Source organism: Carassius gibelio, chromosome B22 (assembly GCF_023724105.1).
Source record: "Carassius gibelio isolate Cgi1373 ecotype wild population from Czech Republic chromosome B22, carGib1.2-hapl.c, whole genome shotgun sequence".
In the NCBI taxonomy this organism is placed as follows: Eukaryota; Metazoa; Chordata; class Actinopteri; order Cypriniformes; family Cyprinidae; genus Carassius; species Carassius gibelio.
In genome coordinates this window covers 26,389,090-26,410,890 of record NC_068417.1, presented here as the reverse complement: position 1 = coordinate 26,410,890, position 21,801 = coordinate 26,389,090, and the positions used below count along the sequence as shown (strand labels likewise).

Below are 21,801 nucleotides of genomic sequence, written 5' to 3'. Positions count from 1 at the left end.
AGCCTTAGATTAAGGGAAGCATATCTTGAGAAATGAGAGCATCCAAGGAGCGTGGGAAAGCTATGGATTTATTTTAAATATTTGTAATGTTCTTTAATGTTATCCATACTTTTTTTTTATATATATATTGGTTCAGGCACCGTTTAGGCACCCGTACCATTATAAAAGTATCGAAAAGGCACATTTCCCAAATGGGTGCTTTCTCTTCGTCCTCCACAAATTAAGCTACTGTAGGTAGTTTGGTAGCGAGTTCAAGGTAGTTGAGGTAGTTTGTTAATCGTTACTAAGCCTGCAATTTGCCCTCGCAGATTCCTGCAGCTCAGCTTGGATGTACATTTACATTCCATTAAAGGTTATTGATGACATGCCTCTGAAGTTTGACTTTTTGCACCATAACAATACTTATAGGCAACTAGTAATCATATCTCTAGTCTTTTAATGAATTTGCATTGTACTAAAGTGCGTTAATTTTCAATGGGCATATATGCGGCTGAAACAGGTAGCCTAGTGCATCCCAAATTTTTCAACATGAACATTTTAATATAACATAATAGTCATTATGGCCTATGGCCTTTAGAAAAATGAGGAAGTGGGGTAGTGCACAATAGGCCCATGTGGCGCGGCCTAAGCTTTTGTTCTTAATGGCATTTTTTTTCCTTACATTACTTTTACTTTTATACTTTAAGTAGTTTTTAAACCAGTACTTTTACACTTTTACTTGAGTAAAAACCTTGAGTTGATACTTCAACTTCTACAAAAGTCTTTTTAATCCCTAGTATCTATACTTCTACTTGAGTAATGAATGCCAATACTTTTGACACCACTGGGCGCGATACACAACACAATGTGTAAAAACACAGTATAAGTCATTATAGTAATTATGTCCCCACTGGATGCAACAAATGCCTCGTTTATTATGGGTTTTATTGGTTTTGTCTCATCGTAAAGAAAAACAGGGGGAACAAATTAGAGACTAATGTGAAATTTACTGTAAATTTAAATTATGATCCTTCCTAATAGCATAACAGGGGCACATTAAAATCTGCTAAAATTGTGAAAAACTTACAAAGATTCTAGTGTAGCCACATTCAATTTATGCATTTTACATGCAGTGCAATACATCCAAATTTACAAATCAATTTGAAAACGTAAAAAAATATATACAAGTCTATATTTGCAACACTTCTGTATGTGTGTGTGTCCAGTGTATATGTGTGTACAGTATGCATGTATATGTATGTATGTGGCAATAAAGACACTTTAAATGATTGATGATTGCCAGATTATACTTTTACTGAAAGAGGTTATACAGAGGAATTCAAGAACTTATCTCACTTTACATTTTTAATTATGCTGTTGATCCATTGAATATATGCTGAAATCTTAGTATACACATTTGGAAGCTGAGGTGAATTGCACTGAAGATTAGATCCAAATTCTGTGATGCCAACTGCAATGTCTCCACAAACCAAAGGACCTCCTGAGTCATACTGTGAAGAAACCCAGAACAACACATCACTTAAATGCCAAATACTCTATCTATTGACACTCAGTTCACTAATTAACACAATCAGTTCTGTGAATCATCTTTTGTACGTACACGGCAGGATCCACCATGGCCACGTGTGCACATCATCTTTGAGATGGAGTAGATTGTTCCCCATTTTTTTTCACATTCTGTGTTATTCAGTATATACACGCTTGCCTCCATTAGACGATTGCTGTTTTGGCCGTTAGTCTCCAGTTGTCCCCAGCCTGCAACACTACAGATAGTATCTGCTTCGACATCTCCCCCATCTTTTGGTAACGGTATCCAGTTAACATAGTTATTTACGTTGACTTTTTCCTGTAACTGTAATTCAAAAACACAACTGTTATAAATAAGTAAGGAATAATTGACGTTGAATTAAATAATGCACACCCGAGGTGGTGATGCCTTTACACCTCAGGTGTGCATAATTTTTCTAATAGTTCAACGGCCCGGAGTCAATTATTCCACTTATACTATGGTCACCACACCTTAAGAAATCGATCCGATGATTTATTTAAAGGGATTCATCCGGGCTTTTTTAAATCGCTATTGTGAGTAGGATTATTTCTTCCGCATCTCATACAACGGCTCTTTTGCTAGTTCCAAAACATAATTTTAAAGGCTTATGAATTAGGCTAGCGTACCTCTGTGCGTCTATAAACACTCTTTTTCTGCAGCGTCTCTAGACAGCGCTGTCTCCTCGCTAGTAAGAAATGTCATGTGTAGCCTTTAAGTTGGTACACTATATAGGCTAACAGATAAAATCATCAGGTCAGCGCTGACAACACCTTTTTGTGCAAACTGTGTGACCGTTGTTACAGTTTTACTACGCATTTGGAACTGTAATGCGGTCAAGAGAGCTGCCTGGAACTACGTTCTCCATACGTTTCCCAGAAAATCATTGCACAACTTAGAACGTTCGTCAGCCAATCAGATTAAAGCATTCATCAGCCCCGTGGTATAAACTAATTTAATCATCTTTTATAAAATTTAACTTCTGCTGATTATAGTGATGTTTGTGAAGTTGTCAACAGCTAAATGTAATACAAGTTTTTACCCTCAAAAGCATGATGTCATTCTGAAGAGGATCAATTATATAACTTGGATGTTTTATGTAGGAATTCACTCCGATACGATCTGAATTCTTATTGTTCCTTAAGTCATGAGCACCAATCACAACTGTCAGAATCTGAGTCCTGTTGAAAGAGAAAGTCATGATGCTCAGTTACATCATACAATGCACAGCAGTCACAAAATTATTGTAACTACACAAACCCTCACCCTTCCCTGCAATGACCAGCAGTCAACACAAACTCATCAGAAATGAGGAATCCACCACAGATGTGTTTCTTATTCAACTGAACAGAAACCATGTAAGGTCTGGAGTGGGGTTTTGCTTCTGTGCCATTCACTATACCCACATTCACATGCTGAGAAGCTGAGAGAGAGAAATCAGCTTCTTCAGTAAATAAAAATGTAATGTTCTTAAAACATTTGAATAATGTGCCGTTTTTTTTATTATCAGTCTCACCAGTGAAGGTCAGGTGTGGCAGCAGAGAGGCCAGCAGGAGAAGAGAGATGATGGTCATCATGAAGACAATCAATGAGCTCTCACTGGAAATCACTGTATATATAGTTTGATAGTGGGCGGAGAGACTGAGTTCACCAAGTTCTGTTTTTTTGCAATATGAGCAACACAGTGATGAAAAGATATTGTTCCTCTTAATACTTCCGGTCTTACCTTCAGACTAAAGATTTACAAAAAAAAATAAAAAATGCATGCATTTTGATTCTTTAATAATGTACAGGTCATAATAGAACAGTAAGATTTTTTGTTTCTTTTTTTAAAAAAAAGGCCAAGATCTGTTGATGCATAATGCGGGATGTTCATAAAAGTAAAATTCTCCAAATAAAGTTTACACATAGTTGCATTATGATACGTAATATTTAGAGGGTGGGGAGATGCAGTGGCGGAGTGGCCATCTTTAGTACTATGCAACATTTCTCAGAAGCAGGGCACCATTTTATACAGGTGAATCTGTCACAATCATCAGGTGGTGTGCCCTGATTTTGGATATCCCCTGACATACCTGACGCTGTTTTCTGATCTCTGCCTGTTTGACCATTCTCGATATGGATCCGAACGTCTCTGACTCCTTATTACAGCATCTCAATGAATTAGGATGTCATGGAAAAGTAAATTTTAGGGCTGGTAATTTACCATGTTATTTAGATTCATTAATTATGGAGAAAAATTGGTTGAAATTATTAACACATTTAACGCACTTGGCCCTTCCCAGGCCTATGTGGATCATCTGCCATTTCATACAGTCGACTGATGAGAAATATAAGGCAGGACAACAACTTACTGCATAATGGAGCCTAGAAAATATCTATAAAATTCAAGATATGGGGCAAAATGCCTGTTTGAAATTTTGTCACATATATTACCATCAAATAGTTAAGAAATATCACACGAGCTGTAGGCTAAGTGCAATATCACATGAGCTGTAGGCTAAGTGCAATATCACACGAGTGCAAATGTAATACTCATACAACAGTTCATTAAGAAGTTAATATTGTGTTATTTTAGATACAATGTTGTCTGTTTTGCTAAATTTTGCCAATCAAAATATAAAGACAAATCGTCCCGGCAACTGAGAATAGTCCAAGGTTGTGGCATGGGGACATAAAGGGTTACTGTTCCCTATCTGTCGGTCACTATAAGTTATGTCGAACAACATATCCTATGGAAAATGACACAACCTGAACACCAGCACAACACTGTGGTGCTGCAATTGTCGACAAGCTGCAGCGTGTCATAAAAGCTACACTTAAGGTCGTAACCTTCCCAAAGCCCCAACGCAAATTCACTGACCTTGGTACCAAAGGGGACCAAAAGGGTGAGTACATCACTGCTGGAGAAGGCCATGCTGCTGTTCTGTCCACAAAAAGTTTTTGCAACGGATTTCAACCTTCAGTGAAAGATTGCTTCAAGTCTTTCCTATTTGTTCTTTCAGCTTGGTAGAACGATGGGGAAGTGAGCCTTAGGAGAAGGACACTATGGATACCACATTCTACCCGTAGGGAGGTGACGTGTAGATATTGATATGGACTGACCCAGGGGGCAGTACTACATATGGAATGGGTCTCTGAGGCAGGTCCTATCTTAGAGTAGGGATGGAACAGCTGCCAGGAGAGACTGAAAGAGCAGGTCTGTAAAAGGAAGACATGGGTTTACCAAGAGAAGAATCTCCCTTACCATGGAAGAATACACATATGGGATTACCCATAGGGAATCAAGCCATATGGACAACTAGCTCAGTACAAGGGCTAACCAGGACTCAGGGCATGCTAACCTCAGTACTGGGCCTGGCGTCAGACTGCTCCAGGAAGTCTGTCAGCCGAAGGTGCTGGAGGATGCTCGACCAGGTTACGCCAACTGGGGAATTCTACTGGGAGAAGAAAGGTGCTCACATCCCTTTGTCAGGGGGAAGCATGACACCGAGCCAGTCCTTCCGGCCAATTACCTGTTACCCAACACATGGGAAGAGATTGGCTCTAAACGATGGTTGTAAACCTAGCAAAGGTGTTAGTTGTTGCCCAGCCTTCAGCTCGACAGATGTCTGCCAGAGAGGCACCATGTGCCACCGCATAGGAGGAGTCCACACTCTTTGTGACGTGAGCCCTCACCACCAGGTGGCATGGCTTGCCTTGGGAATGATAAGCTAAGGCGATGGAATCCACTATCCAGTGGGCAAACCTCTGCTTGAAGACAGCCTTCCCTATCTGCTGACCTCCAAATCAGAACAGGAGTTGCTCAGAGCTTCTGAAGCTCTGGGTGTGGTCCACATATATGTGAAGAGCTCTTACAGGACACAGCAACATCAAGGCTGGATCTGCCTCCTCCAGGGGCAGTGCTTAAAGGGAGTGGTGGGAACCTTGGGCATGTATCCAGGCCGGGGTCTCAGGACAATGTGAGAGTAGGCCAGCCCGAACACAAGGCACTCTTCACTTAACGAAAATGCTTGGAAGTCCAAGACCCTCTTGATGGAAGTGAGCGTGACCAGGAGTGCTGTTTAGACAGGAACTTCAGCTTGACTGAGTCAAGTGGCTCAAAGGGACCCCTCTGAAGTCCAGCCAGAACAATAGAGAGGTCCCAGGAGGGTATCAGGGGTGTCCTAGGAGGATTTAGCCTTCTGGCACCCCTCAGGAACCTAACGATCAAGTCATGCCTCCCCAGGGACCATTAGTCCACTAGCATAATGATGGGCTGCAATGGCAGCCACATACACTTTTAAGGTGAAGGGTGACAGCCTACGCTCCAACATTTCTTGCAGGAAAGACAGCACCTTCGGGGTCTTCTGGGTGAGAACTCCAATTCATGAACAGACTCTGCTTCAAAGCATAGGCCTGCCTCGTAGAAGGGGCTTTAGCCTGAGTGATAGTGTCTTCCACCGCCACTGGCAGATCACTTAGGTCTGCCACGTCCTGTCCAGAAGCCACACGTGGAGGTTCCAAAGATCTGGATATGGGTGACATATGGTGCCCAGCCCTTGAGAGAGGAGGTCCCTCCTAAGGGGGATGTGCCAGTGAGGGGCTGTCACAAGGAGCATGAGTTCCGAAAACCAGGTTCGGGTGGGTCAGTAAGGTGCAACTAACAGGAACTATGCCTCGTCCTCCCTGACTTTGCACAGTGTCTGTGCTAGCAGGATAACTGGGGGAAACGCATACTTCTGTAGAGCCTGTGGCCAGCTGTGTGCCAGTGCATTCGTGCCCAGGGGGGCCTGGGACAGGGAATAGTACAGCTGGCAGTGCGGACCAACAGGTGCTGGTCTAGCAACAGCGGCCGAAACCGCCATAAAGCTAGATGCACTGCTTGGAACTCCACGGCCCGTAGAAAGGCAAAGTCTGACCAGGGGCTGAATAGGTGGCAACACATCGGTGTGATGGTGACACGATATGTACCACAGCACCATGCCCATCTCAGGGCTTGGGAGTGCAACCAGTGCTGAAGTGGCCTCATCTCTCAGTTGACCTGAAGCCCCAACTGACAGAGGTGCCGAAGCACCAGGTCCCTGTGATCCTGCAACTCCTCTCGGGATGGGTCCATGTTGAGGCAATCACCGAGATAGTTGAGGATCCTGATTTCCACTTCCCAGAGTGGTGCAAGGATTGCCACCACGACCTTTGTGAAGACTCGGGGGGACAGGGAGAGCCAGAGGTGGAGGACTTTGTACTGCCATGCCCGACCCTCCAACGCAAACTGCAGAACCGGTCTGTGGCTAGGGTAGATCGATACATGAAAGAACACGGTTTGGACACATTTGATAATACATTTCTGCATAAACATCTTGAACAGGAGCTTATGCAGGGCCCAATTTAAGATTTGCAGAACCAGGATAGGTCGAAGGCCACCGCTTTCCTTAGGTACGATGAAGTAAGGGTTCTAAAACCCGCTCCTCATCTCGGCTGGAGGGACCGGCTTAATAGCATCCTTCGCCAGCAGGAAAGCAATCTCCTCATGTAAGATAGAGGCATCCCGGAACTGCCACCGAAGTCTTGAGAAAGCCATTGAACTTGGGAGGTCGCCAGGTGAACGGAATCGCTTAACCAAGTCGGACCATCTGAATGAGCCAGCGTGATGGGTTGGGCAGTGCAAGCTACTTGCGCAGGGCCCGAGGCACCGGCTTCAAAGAACTCTCAGCACGGGGCGGTGCTCATGTGGAGGACGCAGGAGGGCGCCCACTGCGATGAGCAGGCTGAAGCACAGCTCAAGATGAACATGAACCAGAGACGGCACTACTGGACCAACAGAGTGGACATTGCCTTCCCGAGGGACTGCGTCATGACTTCTGTCGCCAGGAAGGGTGAGGCCAGTCACTGTGCGCAGCTCCTGTATCAGCCTTGGATTGGTTCTACCCTCATGCAATTGTTAAAGTCTTGGCTTGGTAAATTTGCAGGCTAGACATGGCATGCAGGGCAGAGGCACCTTGGCCAGCAGCAGTGCAAGCCTTGGCAGCGAGACCGACTGCTTACAGGCCTTGGATGGGAGACACAGACTATTCCTCCCAGTGGCAGCATTTTGCGGACACAAGTGCACCGCAATCACAATCTCATACTGGGGAATGATGACGCACCCCCTAGCTGCCCTGCCATCGAGGGTAGTGAGGGCAGAGGAAGGAAACAAGCGGCCTCTGGCTGTAAAAAGGGGCCATCCACAACCACGTCACTTCGCCGTGCACATCCAGGAAGAAAGGAACCAGAGCAAAACGTGGTTGTGAGCCTACACCGAGAACCAATCTTACAGCCGTGAGCACTTAGGCTGGACGGTGTATTCACCTCCATCCTGATGCTCACAGCTGCCCGGGCAAGCATGGCTGTCAACTCTGGGTCCAATTCGGCAGTGGCGACAACACCGGAGGGGTGGAGCCCTGCCGAATCTTCTTCCACAGAGGTCAACAGCCCACCCCCCTGTGGCCAAGTAGTGTAAATATACCTAGTTTCTATTTTGCATTAAAAATGTTCATAGCCCCTTTAAGAAATCCCTCTCTTCTCGCGATACCATTCACTTGCGTGTGTGTATGGAAATGCGTGTGTGCAACCAGAGAAGCCATTTTGATTGTACAGAGGTTGTGCGTGCATTGATCGGATTAACTGCGTTTTACAATCATCTTTCTTGGTAAATATTACTCACAATATCTTTAATATGCACAAATAAGTTGTGAAGCGGAGTTTAAAAGAACATTTGATGTGTACATATTATTAGGAAATATGGTTATGCAAATGACACGCAAATTAACATCAGCTCCAAGTCTGATCCTACTCTCACCTCAACAGTTCTTTCAGAGTGTGTGCTGGAAATAAAAACGTGGATGCACCATAACTTTTTAAAACTGATACATGAAGTATCATTTGCACCCTTTTACAAAAGTGTGTTTGAACTCAAATAACTGATGTTTCCTTCAGGCTGTAGATCTGCTGAATATCAAATTGTACCATAGCTTCATGTTTTAATTTCTCTTCTATTTACTGCTTAAGCTTTAACCTTTTTTCCCTATGCCAACTGTATGCGTGTGCGTGGAGTTTCTAATCATGCAGATTTTTGCTCCGTGCTAGTAGTAGTACAAGCAGTATTGTATAGTAAGAAAGTTATTTTCCTTAACTAGGAAATACAATTTTCTAGAATTGAAAGGCAGTTGAGACTGAGATGTCAAGTAAATGCTTACAGTATATCTAAATATTTATAATTAATTATAACTAATTATAATTAATTATTCATATTTCCCATTTGAGCTGATTCGCTATAGTAGTCTACAAACAGAATTCTCACATACTGTATGTGTTTTACTTGTCTAGATGAGAGAGAGCAGTGTGTAAGGCATGACGTCCCCTTGGTTTTATAAGGTTCTACCTGACATTTTTGTCAAAATTGAGTTATTCACATATTTTATTCTGTGTCAACGTATTTACATTATGTGATAGATTTTTTAATGTTATGTACATTATGGGACATTTTATTTAAAAAACAATAAGGTTCTTTCTACACAGTCAAATGGAACACAAAAACTTTGAAGCTCAATATCTCAAAACTACTCAGAGTGCAGATAGAACCTTATAATTCCAAGGGGACAATGTGCAATGACGTTTCAGTTGCCTTTGTAAGCAAACTGCAGTGGGTCTAGGGAGGCAGGCAGTACAGAGCAGGTGTAATCTCTAATGATCCTCTCAAATCACATGCTGATGATTTGTGTCAGCGCAATGAGGCTTCAGTCATTGAAGCAGGTTATTTATGGTTGCTTTACATTTACATTTACATTTAATCATTTAGCAGACGCTTTTATCCAAAGCGACTTTCAAATTAGAACAATAGAAGTAGTCAGGTCAACAAGAGAACAACAACAGTATACAAGTGCCATGACGAGTCTGAGTTAGTCTAGTACAGAACGCATAGCCAGGTTTTTTTTTTTTTTTAAATAAATGAAAAGACAAGAAAAGGAAAAGTGCTAGTATTAGTTGGTTAAGTGCAGGCGAAAAAGATGAGTCTTTAGATGTTTCTTGAAAATGAGTAAAGACTGGTCATTCCATCAGCTGGACACAGTCCAGGAAAAGGTCCGTGAGAGTGATTTTGAACTTGGCACCACAAGACGTTGTTCACTTGCAGAGCGCAAACTTCTGGAGAGCACATAAGATTTAACCAGTGAGTTCAGGTATGTGGGTGCCGTGCCAATGGTCGTCTTGTAGGCAAAAAAATGAATGAACCAGTACCTCTTGATGTTCTTAAACTTTTTTAGAAACCTACTGTTGCAGTCGTTGCTGTCTACATGCTTAATAGTCTCAGGTGTTATGGGAAATGTATCATTGCTTAGCACAGTTTGATTTCTAAGTAGTTTGGAGTCATGTTAGTAGCTATTTTCAGCAAGTAGCTAAAGCTCTTGAGTCGCTAAATATCTCTAGCTGACCTTAAATGCCATTTTGCATATTCATTACCTGAATTGTATTCAACCTAGTGTCAGCGTCTTATTGTTACTTCTCTGCTCTCTGTGTTGTCTCAGTGGGTTTAATACAGCACACTGCATAAACCGTTCATATATTCCGTTGACATCAGTTTGAAATAGTATCCAAAGTGCTTTATTAAATTCTGATTTATAATCCAGATGTTATTTGACAAATATGAAAAAAAGAGAGTGACGTGACATTCAGACAAGTATGGTGACCCATACTCAGAATTCGTGCTCTGCATTTAACCCATACAAGGTGCACACACACAGCAGTGAACACACACACACACACACCAGAACAGTGGGTAGCCATTTATGCTGCGGTGCCCGAGGAGCAGCTTGGGGTTCAGTGCCTTGCTGAAGGGCACCTAAGTCGTGGTATTGCTAGCCCAAGACTCGAACCCACAACCCTAGGGTTAGGAGTCAAACTCTCTAACCACTAGGCCACGACTTCCCACATTCCTAATTTCTATATACATAAGACATTGCTTGTCGCTAGGTGCTTGGAAAATTTGTTAAGGATCTGAAAGTCATTATATAGCAATAAGTTGCATATTTGTTAACACTGATGGGAGGAAGTGCAGCACACAGAGTGGCCGATAGGTCTCGCCTTTTAAGTTATGAGCCAGTTGTGATGGATTAAGTTGCTTCAGCTGATGTTGGAGGCTGTGGAAGCAGTCAGTGCTCTGAGACATGCATTTAGGACAGCGCATATGTATTGACTGGTCAGCCTGAGAAAAGCAATTTTGTGATATTGTGTTTAGAAACCATTATGTTACAGTCATTATCAGATTTATTGGTGATTTTAAAGATGGTGTTTAGTCAAAGACTTGGTGATAACCTTTGTGGAGTGGTGTTTTCCTGTTCATGGAGAAAGGAGCTGAGCTGCTTATCTGAGAAGCATTTCAAGGACTGATCTGTGTGAACCTACCATGAAGGGACTTTGTAGACATAATTTCAACTGTGTTATAGTTTGATTCAAGAGGGTCCACGTTAAAACAGCTATTTTCCTCTCTTGGAGTTATTTAATGTTATGTCCAGTTTACATCAATTTTATCCTCACCAGTTGTTTTACCAGAGAAAAGCATTCCTGATCATTCTTGAAACATACCATCTCCACCAGCCGAGACGAGCATATCCACTAAAGAGCGTCTCCTCATCTCCCTTCTCTGAACTGATGAAACTTTGGATAGACTAGTATAGTCAGTTTGCTCCTCCTGCACCTGAAGCTCGTACTCAAGCCTATCAGCAGAGTCCAATAAGGTGGGGATAATGACATAAAGAAGATGAGTATACCTCTTGAAACTGGACAATTTTACTAATATTTAGATTTGGGCATGGGCAGGCATTCACAAAAGGGCATGTTTTTACAAAAAAATTTGATTAAATTTTGCTTTGACAAAAGGGCACTTTGTGCACCTAGGGGCCGGTCCTTTTATTCAGAGGACGCTTGTTCGTCAGGGCCACAAACTCATTTAACCTGTCCAAAACCGTCGTCAACTTGCTGCGCGAGTGTCAAAATGTCCTTCACAATTTCACCGATTACTTCCATTTTTCAAAACATTCCGCAAAATCGTCTATTAATAATTGTTTATTACTTTTGACTGTGAGTGACGTCACTTCACAATGAAAACAGGCCCAATAAAATAGCCCCACCCTGTCACTTGATTGACAGGTTTCCGTGTAGACGTCAGAAATTCAAATGCAAAAGGAAATTACGATTGCAGGTAGTATACACAGAGTTTCCTAGAGTTTTGGCAGTTTACGTGCGGAGTGCAGAGAGAGTGAATTAATACTGCTATTTAAATATGACAGGCTCATAGCTCGTAAGACATGAGAAATGCATTTGCAAATGGACTTTGCTCTTTCATTTGAAATTTGGCACTCACTGTGCGTTAGCGAAAGTGAAAATGCAAACGCTAATGCAAGATTTGCCATTGCATTTGGATTATGTCACAATTTATGCGTCCACATATTGAAAACACTAATGAAAATACAATTTGCAATTCCATTTGAAAATAGTCCGGAAAATGCTTCAATACAAACTAATTCATAAATCGAAAAATGTAAACAATAAACCAACTGTATATCTGTATATTCTAAGTGATCAAGGGCTCAGGTACGTTCCTGTCCAATGCTTGTGCAAAGGTCAACTCTTAGGTGCACTCTGTTGCATCTATATGACAATCCACCCACATTCACAAGATAAGAGGTGCCACTTTCTGAAGACAGGTGCTCACCTTAAAGAGTGCAGATCCTCTCTCCTGTGTTCAGCTCTGGCAAATCAAGAGCTGGCCTATCATAACAGGATTTCGCTGACTGCTTTCAATAGTGAAGCTATTGAATTATTATACTAACTATTCATTACACAAGGCTCCAGAAGCTTGTTTTTTTACTCGAAGAGATGTCTTCAGTCTCAGCAACATTAACCTTTTGGCAGGGCTGGTGTCCATGGTGTCCAAGAAATCCTTCATTTGAAAAACACCTGAATACCGTAGTATTGAGTAGTAATGAAGGATTTCTTTCCATGGGTCAGTTCTATCGTGCATGTCTTTGCGGAGAAGCTTATTATCAATCTTGATAGTCGACTCAGCATTTCCATTTGACTTATAATATCTTGGCAAGGAAGTGATATGCTCACATTCCCAGCTGGAAGCAGAGCACCAAACTGAGGGTCATTATCTATGATCAACCGGTTTGGTTGACCTTGTTTGATGACTGTCACTGCAGATAAATCAGGAAGCAGTTAAATCTCCCAAAAATCTGAGAAGTGGTTCACATTAAAAAAAAATCCCCTTTTGCCAATGACTGAACAAGTCTATGATAACAATCTGTCATGGGCTGCTGCGGATGTCATGAAATAGCATGGTTTCTTTCGGTTGATTGTGTGCTGCAAATTGAACTGTTACTCAGAAAGTCTTCTGCCCAAAGGTATTCTTGGTTGACGAATTGTACATCTTCCTACTCTTTCTGCAGATAACATATGGCATCCTGCTGGTAAACTGGTCTGTAAACTCAGCAAGTAAATTGATGAATATTTTAAGCCCCAGCTTGTAGACAAGCTTGAGGCTGTAGTGTTGAATTGTCATGATCATGATTTGAAGCTGCTTGGGTGCATGATAAGTGGTTTTCTGAAGATAGAGATCTAAGGTTTTGTGGTTAGTCTCTGCTGTTACCAACTCTCTGCTCTAGAAGTAATGCTTAAATCTTTGGCAATCTGAGCATATTTTTTCTCAGTCAGCGCCAGGGCTGTTGAAGCAGAGTCAACAGGCTATTCTTTTTGCATAAAACAGCACCCAAGACCACTTTGGTAAGAGTCACTCTGTGCTGTGTACTGTGACAGGCTTAGTAACATCATGATAGCACAACACAGGCATCGATGTGGCCAAGGACAGCCAATGCCAAGAGTGTTTTTGTCAAGTAACTGTGCAGTGGTTCACAAACACTCGACAAGTGGGACATGAGCTTGGCTAAATAATTAGCAAACCATTACACTTTTAGCACCTTTTAGGTATCATGTTCATGATTGCCATCATTTTTTTTCTGGTTCAATGGATGAAAGAATATGACCATGGAGCGTTACCTTGTATTGCAATTTTTTTAGCTAAGTTGTGGCTTGACCACTCTGCAATGCTCCAACAGGGCATGAAGCTTAAAATCATGATCATTCTTAGTTTGCTGGTCTGTCACCACATCCAGCAACAAAAATATAATCTGCAATGGGCTCAACTCCCTTTAGACTTGCTAACAGTTCATACTGTTTCAATTGATACACCTCAGGTGCCGTGGATACACTAAATGGGAGATTTAGCCACCATTTCCTACCTCAAGTTGTTCAAAACCTGTATGATTTTTTTTTTTTTTAAATGTTTAACATAAAAAAATAAGATATTTAAAAAAAAAAAAAATTAAGAAGCTGCAAATAATAAGGACCACTTACACATAATGATGCTTGACGCATAATTTGTTTATTGAACATATAAAAACAAATAATCCTTTTATCATCACAAAAAATATTTAACATTTGCAATAAAGGACCGGATCCATGCAGGATATTCTGAAATATTTGCATAAACTTCAGGTCTTTCATGACTATTGCAGACTTTAGGGTCACCAAACAATGTGACACCAACTACAGTGTTCACAGGGAGATCCAGAAGGTCCTTTGGTTTGTGGAGACACAGATCAATACATAACTAAAGTGACATTCCTCACTACTAATGGTCTCAACTTGATATTGTTTTTACATGCACTACAGCTACCTCTATGGCCATATACACACACTGAGTAGTTGTCTTTGCATTTATTTTTGCATTCAGTGTTATTCATGATCTTCACCTCTGCTTCCATGAGACGTGTGCTCTATTTCCATTTAAACCTAAGTCTTCCCCAGCTGGCAACACTGCAGACAGAATCTGCTTTGATGTCTCCCTCTTCTGTTGGTATGGAAATTGTCTTGACAATCTTGTTTTGTTCAACTTCTTTCTCTAGCTGTAATACAATTACATTATCATTACTAAAAGACAGTCTGACTGATCATTCTATAAGAGTCATTTGAACTACTGTTACCCTCAAAAGCATAATGTCATTCTGCAAAGTGTGATTGTTAAAGTCTGCATGCTTGTGGTAACACTTCTCTCTGATGCTATCAGAACCCTCCTTTTTTTAAGTCATGCATGTCCACCACAGGTAGTTTCTTATTTCTGTGTAAGCAAGTCTTGTTAGTGAAATGAACAAGATCTTTAACTATGATTACCCTAACCCTAACCCTATTATTTTCACTTATCATTGTAGTTTAGACTAAATTGAAGTCTTACGTCTTCCTGCAATGTGCTGCAGTCATGACAAATCTATCAGAAATGAGGAATCCACCAGAGACATGTTTACTAGGGCTGTTCAATTCCACAATTCCACAATTTTTGTAATCGATTCCGATTCCAATCCTTGATCCTGACTCCAAGAATCAAATCTTCACAGTTGCTTTCGATTCTTTTCCAAAACTTTTTTTTTTTTAGATTAAAGGAACCTAATCTCACCATGATGACTGAAGGATAGGCCGTATAATGTATCTTTCCTATAATATGAAGCTGAAATTTTTTTTAAATGATGATACAAAATGTTTATTTTTGTACTTTGCCCGTGAAATTAATCAAAGCCCAGATCAGCAGGGACATGCGTTTATTGCATGAATTAAATAAAACAAGAAGTGTCTAAAATAAATGTGCACAATTCAACTGAATGATGACATTTACTTTGTATTCTTTGCATATTATCAAACTGTACACACTGAAATAAAATAACCAGAACATTAATGACTGATAGAGCTCATGGTTCATCTGTCAATCAGATGCGCTCTCAGCTGCTGATCTATGCTCATGACGTATTATTTATAATTATCATTGGCTGATAGAAATGTTTTAAAAAATAGTATTTTAGATGGTAATAAGAGCAAGAACCTCAATGATGTCATTATCTATTCTGTCATGCAGCGCTCAAAGTTGTTGACAAGCCAGTTCCACCATAAAATAATCTCTTAATCGTTTATCGACTGGAATAGGTCACGGTGTCGGCGTATGGGCCCTACTGGCTAATAAGCCCCTGCTATTCAGAGGCTGGAGGGCAAATGGCTGACCGAGAGGGCCCATGAAGCGTCCGACTGGAGATTAAGACTCAGGACGACGGACGTCTGGGTCCTCTCAGTTTGGCAGATAAAAAGGTTTTTGGGCTGACCGACAAGGAGAGCCTCGCTGGCCCAAGAATGGAAAAGGTAAGTTTGTCTAGCCGGGAGGTTCTTGCCGACATCCAATGGGAGCTTCCTGCTTGCGGCATCGAATGGGTAAACCTCTCCGAGCGTAGAAGGAAAGGTAAGTTGTGTGGCCGGGAGGCTCTCGCCGGCATTCGATGGGAGCACGTGCATCGAATGGGTAAGTCTCGCCGGCCGTAGGAAGAAAAGGTAAGGTTTACCTAGCCTGGAGGCTCTCGCCGACGTCCAAAGGGAGCACGCGCATCGAATGAGTAAGCCTTGCTGGCATCTGGTGGGAGCTCAATACTTGCGGCACCAGATGGGTAAGTCTCGACGACCGTAAGGGGGAAGTTAAGTTTGTTTAGCTGGGAGGTTCTAACCGACGTACGATGGGAGTGTGCGGCATCGTTCCTGTTGGCCTTCTGTAGCTAATCATAGCTCCGTGTAGCTGTTTTTATTTTATATTTTTTCTCTATAATCTTTCTTACTATCACTGTCTGTTTGTTTTTTAAATTGTAAAATATAACTTAATTCACACCATATTTCTGATATTACCGATCAATCTTATCAGATTAACTTTGATTGTTCACTCTTCCGTGACTGCAGTACACCTGCAAAGCGTTAGCACTTGTTAGCTTGTCATTAGCGTTTTCTTTTCTCCTTTCCTCTCCTCTCTCACGCAGCAGTTTTTCACAAGTTCATCAAACAACCGCAGTAAGAATATTTCATCAAGCACGGTGAGTAATGGCTTCTCCTACAATTGTTATTTGCACCTCTTGCCACATGTACAGTTTATCTATCTCTGTCGCTGATGAGGGATTCACATGTGATAAAAGCAGGGAAATAGTTAGGATGACAGAGAAGATTTCAGAATTAGAGACGCGCATCCAAACTTTAATTGAGGACAGTAAGAATGTTAGGGCTCTAGATACGGCTTTGGATGCGTCTAGCTCAGGGACTCCTGTACATTGTCCGGTTCCAGCAGAGCCCCTGCAGCAGGGCAACTGGGTGACGGTGAGGCAGCGTAGTCGTGGGTCAAAACACCGCTCTTCTGTTCCGATCAAAACATTAAACAGGTTCTCCCCACTCAGTGATGCACCCACTGAGAAACCTGATGAAAGTGCTCTAGTTATTGGCGATTCTATTGTATGGAACGTGAATATAGAGACACCAGCCACCATAGTCAAATGTTTACCGGGAGCCAGAGCGCCTGACATCTTGGCAAATTTAAAAGTGCTGGCTAATGCTAAACGTAAATACAGTAAGATTGTTATTCATGCCGGCGCTAATGATGTTCGACTTCGCCAGTCGGAGATCACTAAAAATAACTTTAAAGAGGTGTGTGAACTTGCAAGCACGATGTCAGACACTGTAATATGCTCTGGTCCCTTCCCTGCTTACCGTGTTGACGAGATGCATAGCAGATTGTTATCACTCAATGGCTGGATGTCTAAGTGGTGCCCACAGAATAACATAGGTTTCATAGACAATTGGACGAGCTTTTGGGGCAGACCTGACCTGTTTAAAAGAGATGGTCTTCATCCCTCCTGGGGTGGCGCCACTCTTCTGTCTAGAAATATGGCACATAGTCTTAGTGTTTATACTTGACTAACTGGGGCCCAGGTCAGGAAGCAGACAGACTGGCTAAACCGACCGTCTGCTAGCTGCCTCCCGTCACAGAGGTCAGTTAATTCTCAGCACATAGAGACTCTTTCACCTAGATATCACACTATAGAGACTGTGTCTGTTCCCCGAACTAGAAAATACAAAAAACGTCCAAGCCAAGTTAAGGTTAACAATTTAATTGAGGTTCAACAAATAAAAAACAAATGCAATATGGATAAACAATTGATAAAGATTGGCTTATTGAATATCAGATCCATTTCTACGAAAACACTTTTTGTAAATAATATGATAACTGATCATAATATAGATGTGCTCTGTTTGACAGAAACTTGGCTAAAACCTGATGATTACATTATTTTAAATGAGTCCACCCCCCAAGAGTATTGTTATAAACACGAGCCGCGTCTAAAAGGCAAAGGGGAGGAGTTGCTTCAATTTATAACAACGTTTTCAGGATTTCTCAGAGGGCAGGCTTCAAGTATAACTCGTTTGAAGTAATGGTGCTTCATATAACATTATCCAGAGAAACCAATGTTAATGATAAATCCCCTGTTATGTTTGTACTGGCTACTGTATACAGGCCACCAGGGCACCATACAGACTTTATTAAAGAGTTTGGTGATTTTACATCCGAGTTAGTTCTGGCTGCAGATAAAGTCTTAATAGTTGGTGATTTTAATATCCATGTCGATAATGAAAAAGATGCATTGGGATCAGCATTTACAGACATTCTGAACTCTATTGGTGTTAGACAACATGTTTCAGGACCTACTCATTGTCGAAATCATACTCTAGATTTAATACTGTCACATGGAATTGATGTTGATAGTGTTGAAATTATTCAGCCAAGTGATGATATCTCAGATAATTATTTAGTTCTGTGCAAACTTCATATAGCCAAAATTGTAAATTCTACTTCTTGTTACAAGTATCGAAGAACCATCACTTCTACCACAAAAGACTGCTTTTTAAGTTATCTTCCTGATGTATCCGAATTCCTTAGCATATCCAAAACCTCAGAACAACTTGATGATGTAACAGAAACTATGGACTCTCTCTTTTCTAGCACTTTAAATACAGTTGCTCCTTTACGCTTAAGGAAGGTTAAGGAAAACAGTTTGACACCATGGTATAATGAGCATACTCGCACCCTAAAGAGAGCAGCCCGAAAAATGGAGCGCAGCTGGAGGAAAACAAAACTAGAGGTATTTCGTATTGCTTGGCGGGAAAGTAGCATATCCTATAGAAAAGCATTAAAAACTGCTAGATCTGATTACTTTTCTTCTCTTTTAGAAGAAAACAAGCATAACCCCAGGTATTTATTCAATACAGTGGCTAAATTAACGAAAAATAAAGCCTCAACAAGTGTTGACATTTCCCAACACCACAACAGTAATGACTTTATGATTTACTTCTAAAATCGATACTATTAGAGATAAAATTGCAACCATTCAGCCGTCAGCTACAGTATCACATCAGACAGTGCACTATAGACCCCCTGAGGAACAGTTCCACTCATTCTCTACTATAGGAGAGGAAGAATTGTATAAACTTGTTAAATCATCTAAACCAACAACATGTATGTTAGACCCTATACCATCTAAGCTCTTAAAAGAGGTGCTTCCAGAAGTCATAGGTCCTCTTCTGACTATTATTAATTCCTCATTGTCATTCGGATATGTCCCCAAAACCTTCAAACTGGCTGTTATTAAGCCTCTCATAAAAAAGCCACAACTTGACCCCAGAGAACTTGTTAATTATAGACCAATCTCGAATCTCCCTTTTCTGTCCAAGATACTAGAAAAGGTGGTATCCTCACAATTATATTCCTTCTTAGAGAAAAATGGTATATGTGAGGATTTCCAGTCAGGATTTAGACCGTATCATAGTACTGAAACTGCTCTCCTTAGAGTTAAAAATGATCTGCTCTTATCATCTGATCGTGGGTGTATCTCTCTATTAGTTTTATTGGATCTTAGTGCTGCGTTTGACACAATTGACCACAACATTCTTTTGCATAGACTTGAACACTTTGTTGGCATCAGTGGAAGTGCATTAGCATGGTTTAAATCGTACTTATATGACCGCCATCAGTTCGTAGCAGTGAATGAAGATGTATCATATCGATCACAAGTGCAGTATGGAGTACCTCAAGGCTCAGTACTAGGGCCGCTACTCTTCACGCTTTATATGTTACCCTTGGGAGATATCATCAGGAAACATGGTGTTAGCTTTCACTGTTATGCTGATGATACGCAGCTCTATATTTCCTCGCAGCCCGGTGAAACACCAATTTGAAAAACTAATGGAATGCATAGTCGATATAAAAAATTGGATGACGAGTAATTTCTTACTGCTAAATTCAGAAAAAACAGAGGTGTTAATCATAGGGCCTAAAAACTCTGCTTGTAATAACATAGAACACTGTCTAAGACTTGATGGTTGCTCTGTCAATTCTTCGTCATCAGTTAGGAACCTAGGTGTGCTACTTGATCGCAATCTTTCCTTAGAAAGCCACGTTTCTAGCATTTGAAAAACTGCATTTTTCCATCTCAAAAATATATCTAAATTACGGCCTATGCTCTCAATGTCAAATGCAGAAATGTTAATCCATGCATTTATGACTTCAAGGTTAGACTATTGTAATGCTTTATTGGGTGGGTGGTTGTTCTGCACGTTTGGTAAACAAACTACAGCTAGTCCAAAATGCAGCAGCAAGAGTTCTTACTAGAACCAGGAAGTATGACCATATTAGCCCGGTCCTGTCCACACTGCACTGGTACTCCCAGATACAGATCCCCTGAAAAGACCTTGTCTCAGAGGACCACCAGGACAAGACCAAAGGAAACAGATGATTCTTCTGCACAATCTGACTTTGCTGCAGCCTGGAATTGAACTATTGGTTTCGTCTGGTCAGAGGAGAACTGGCCCTCCAACTGAGCCTGGTTTCTCCCAAGGTTTTTTTCTCCATTCTGTCACCGATGGAGTTTCGGTTCCTTGCCGCTGTCGCCTCTGGCTTGCTTAGTTGGGGTCACTTCATCTACAGCGATATCATTGACTTGATTGCAAATAAAAACAGACACTATTTCAACTGAACAGAGATGACATAACTGAATTCAATGATGAACTGCCTTTAACTATCATTTTGCATTATTGAGACACTGTTTTCCAAATGAATGTTGTTCAGTGCTTTGACGCAATGTATTTTGTTTAAAGCACTATATAAATAAAGGTGATTGACATCAGACGGGTAACTACTCCTGTAGTTTGTCGGAAAAGGCAAGGTTTGCTCGACCGGCAGGCAATCTGACGTGAATTCAATAGTCACTATATTGGATGGGTGAGCCTTGCCGGTAGTTGGAGAATTTATATTTATATATATATATATATATATATATATATATATATATATATATATATATATATATATATATATATATATTTAGTATCTAATTATTTATTTTATTTATTTATTAATTTATAATTTTTTTATTTACTGGGAGCGCTTTGCAGCACTTGGCGGAGAGTTCAATACTGAGAGCAATTTGAGTTGTCTAAAGGGGATGCTATGAGGGTTACTTGCGTGCTTGCATTCGAAGTTAAGCGTACGATAAAATGGAATTCCCTGTCCTGTCAGTGTACCTTGAATAAGTGCCATGCATCTGGATTCATCGAGAGCCGTCGAGGTGATTATGCTTTTAAACGGCAAATTATATGGAGCTGACGGATTGATTAAGAGTTTTCAAATTTTTGGTTGAGAATTTTCAGATTAACCACTGCAGTGGGCTAATGAGAAACCGAGAAGGCGGGGCTTCAAAATGTTCATGAGCAGACTTTTTTTTTTTTGTCACCTATAGGGGAAATCTGAACAGATTATTTCAGTGAATAGCTGAAACGTATAGCAACATTTGAGGTCACGACTTATGATTGCTGTAGCATGCCTGTTGTAAAGAATTGTTCAATATTAAAGATGGTGTACATTTGAATTAAATGTTTAGCAAAACAAGGGCAAATTTGTACAGTGATGTGTAGAAACTATTGTTGGGAACGTTTGGGCCCTTGAAGGCTTTTGATATGATTAGCATGTACGTTAGATTGTTAGCGATGCATTATGTTAAGTTTGTTCAATGGAACAGTATGGTTAATTTTTTTTTTTTGTTAAAGCTCCTGCGGGTGCGAGAACTGCTATGGCAGTAGGGAAAATACGTGGATAATAAGTGGATAAATATGGCTGCGAAACATACGTTAGCTTCTACACCTGAAGAACGTATTGATTTACGACAGGCGGTCTGCGCTACTAGAGGAGGCAGCCTCAAACTGTGCTGCGGCCGGAGGCCGTGGTGAAAAGGCTGAGCCGCGGCGAGAAGCGAGAGAGACTTGCTGCGGTATTAACTGGGGTG

At 41.1% G+C, this 21,801-nt stretch overlaps 2 protein-coding genes across 2 annotated transcripts in view; both read right to left on the bottom strand.

The window, feature by feature from the left end:
- LOC127987854 (mast cell protease 4-like) overlaps positions 1-21,801 on the bottom strand; it is a 177,004-nt gene that overhangs the window by 19,100 nt on the left and 136,103 nt on the right. The window lies entirely within an intron of this gene.
- Positions 1,318-3,138, bottom strand: LOC127987865 (complement factor D-like). Its single transcript, XM_052590242.1, has 5 exons — positions 3,063-3,138; positions 2,813-2,969; positions 2,589-2,727; positions 1,601-1,852; positions 1,318-1,490 (listed from the first exon to the last, which is right to left on the bottom strand). Exons 1-5 carry the CDS (start codon positions 3,121-3,123, stop codon positions 1,332-1,334), a joined length of 768 nt encoding a protein of 255 aa, XP_052446202.1. The 5' UTR covers positions 3,124-3,138; the 3' UTR covers positions 1,318-1,331.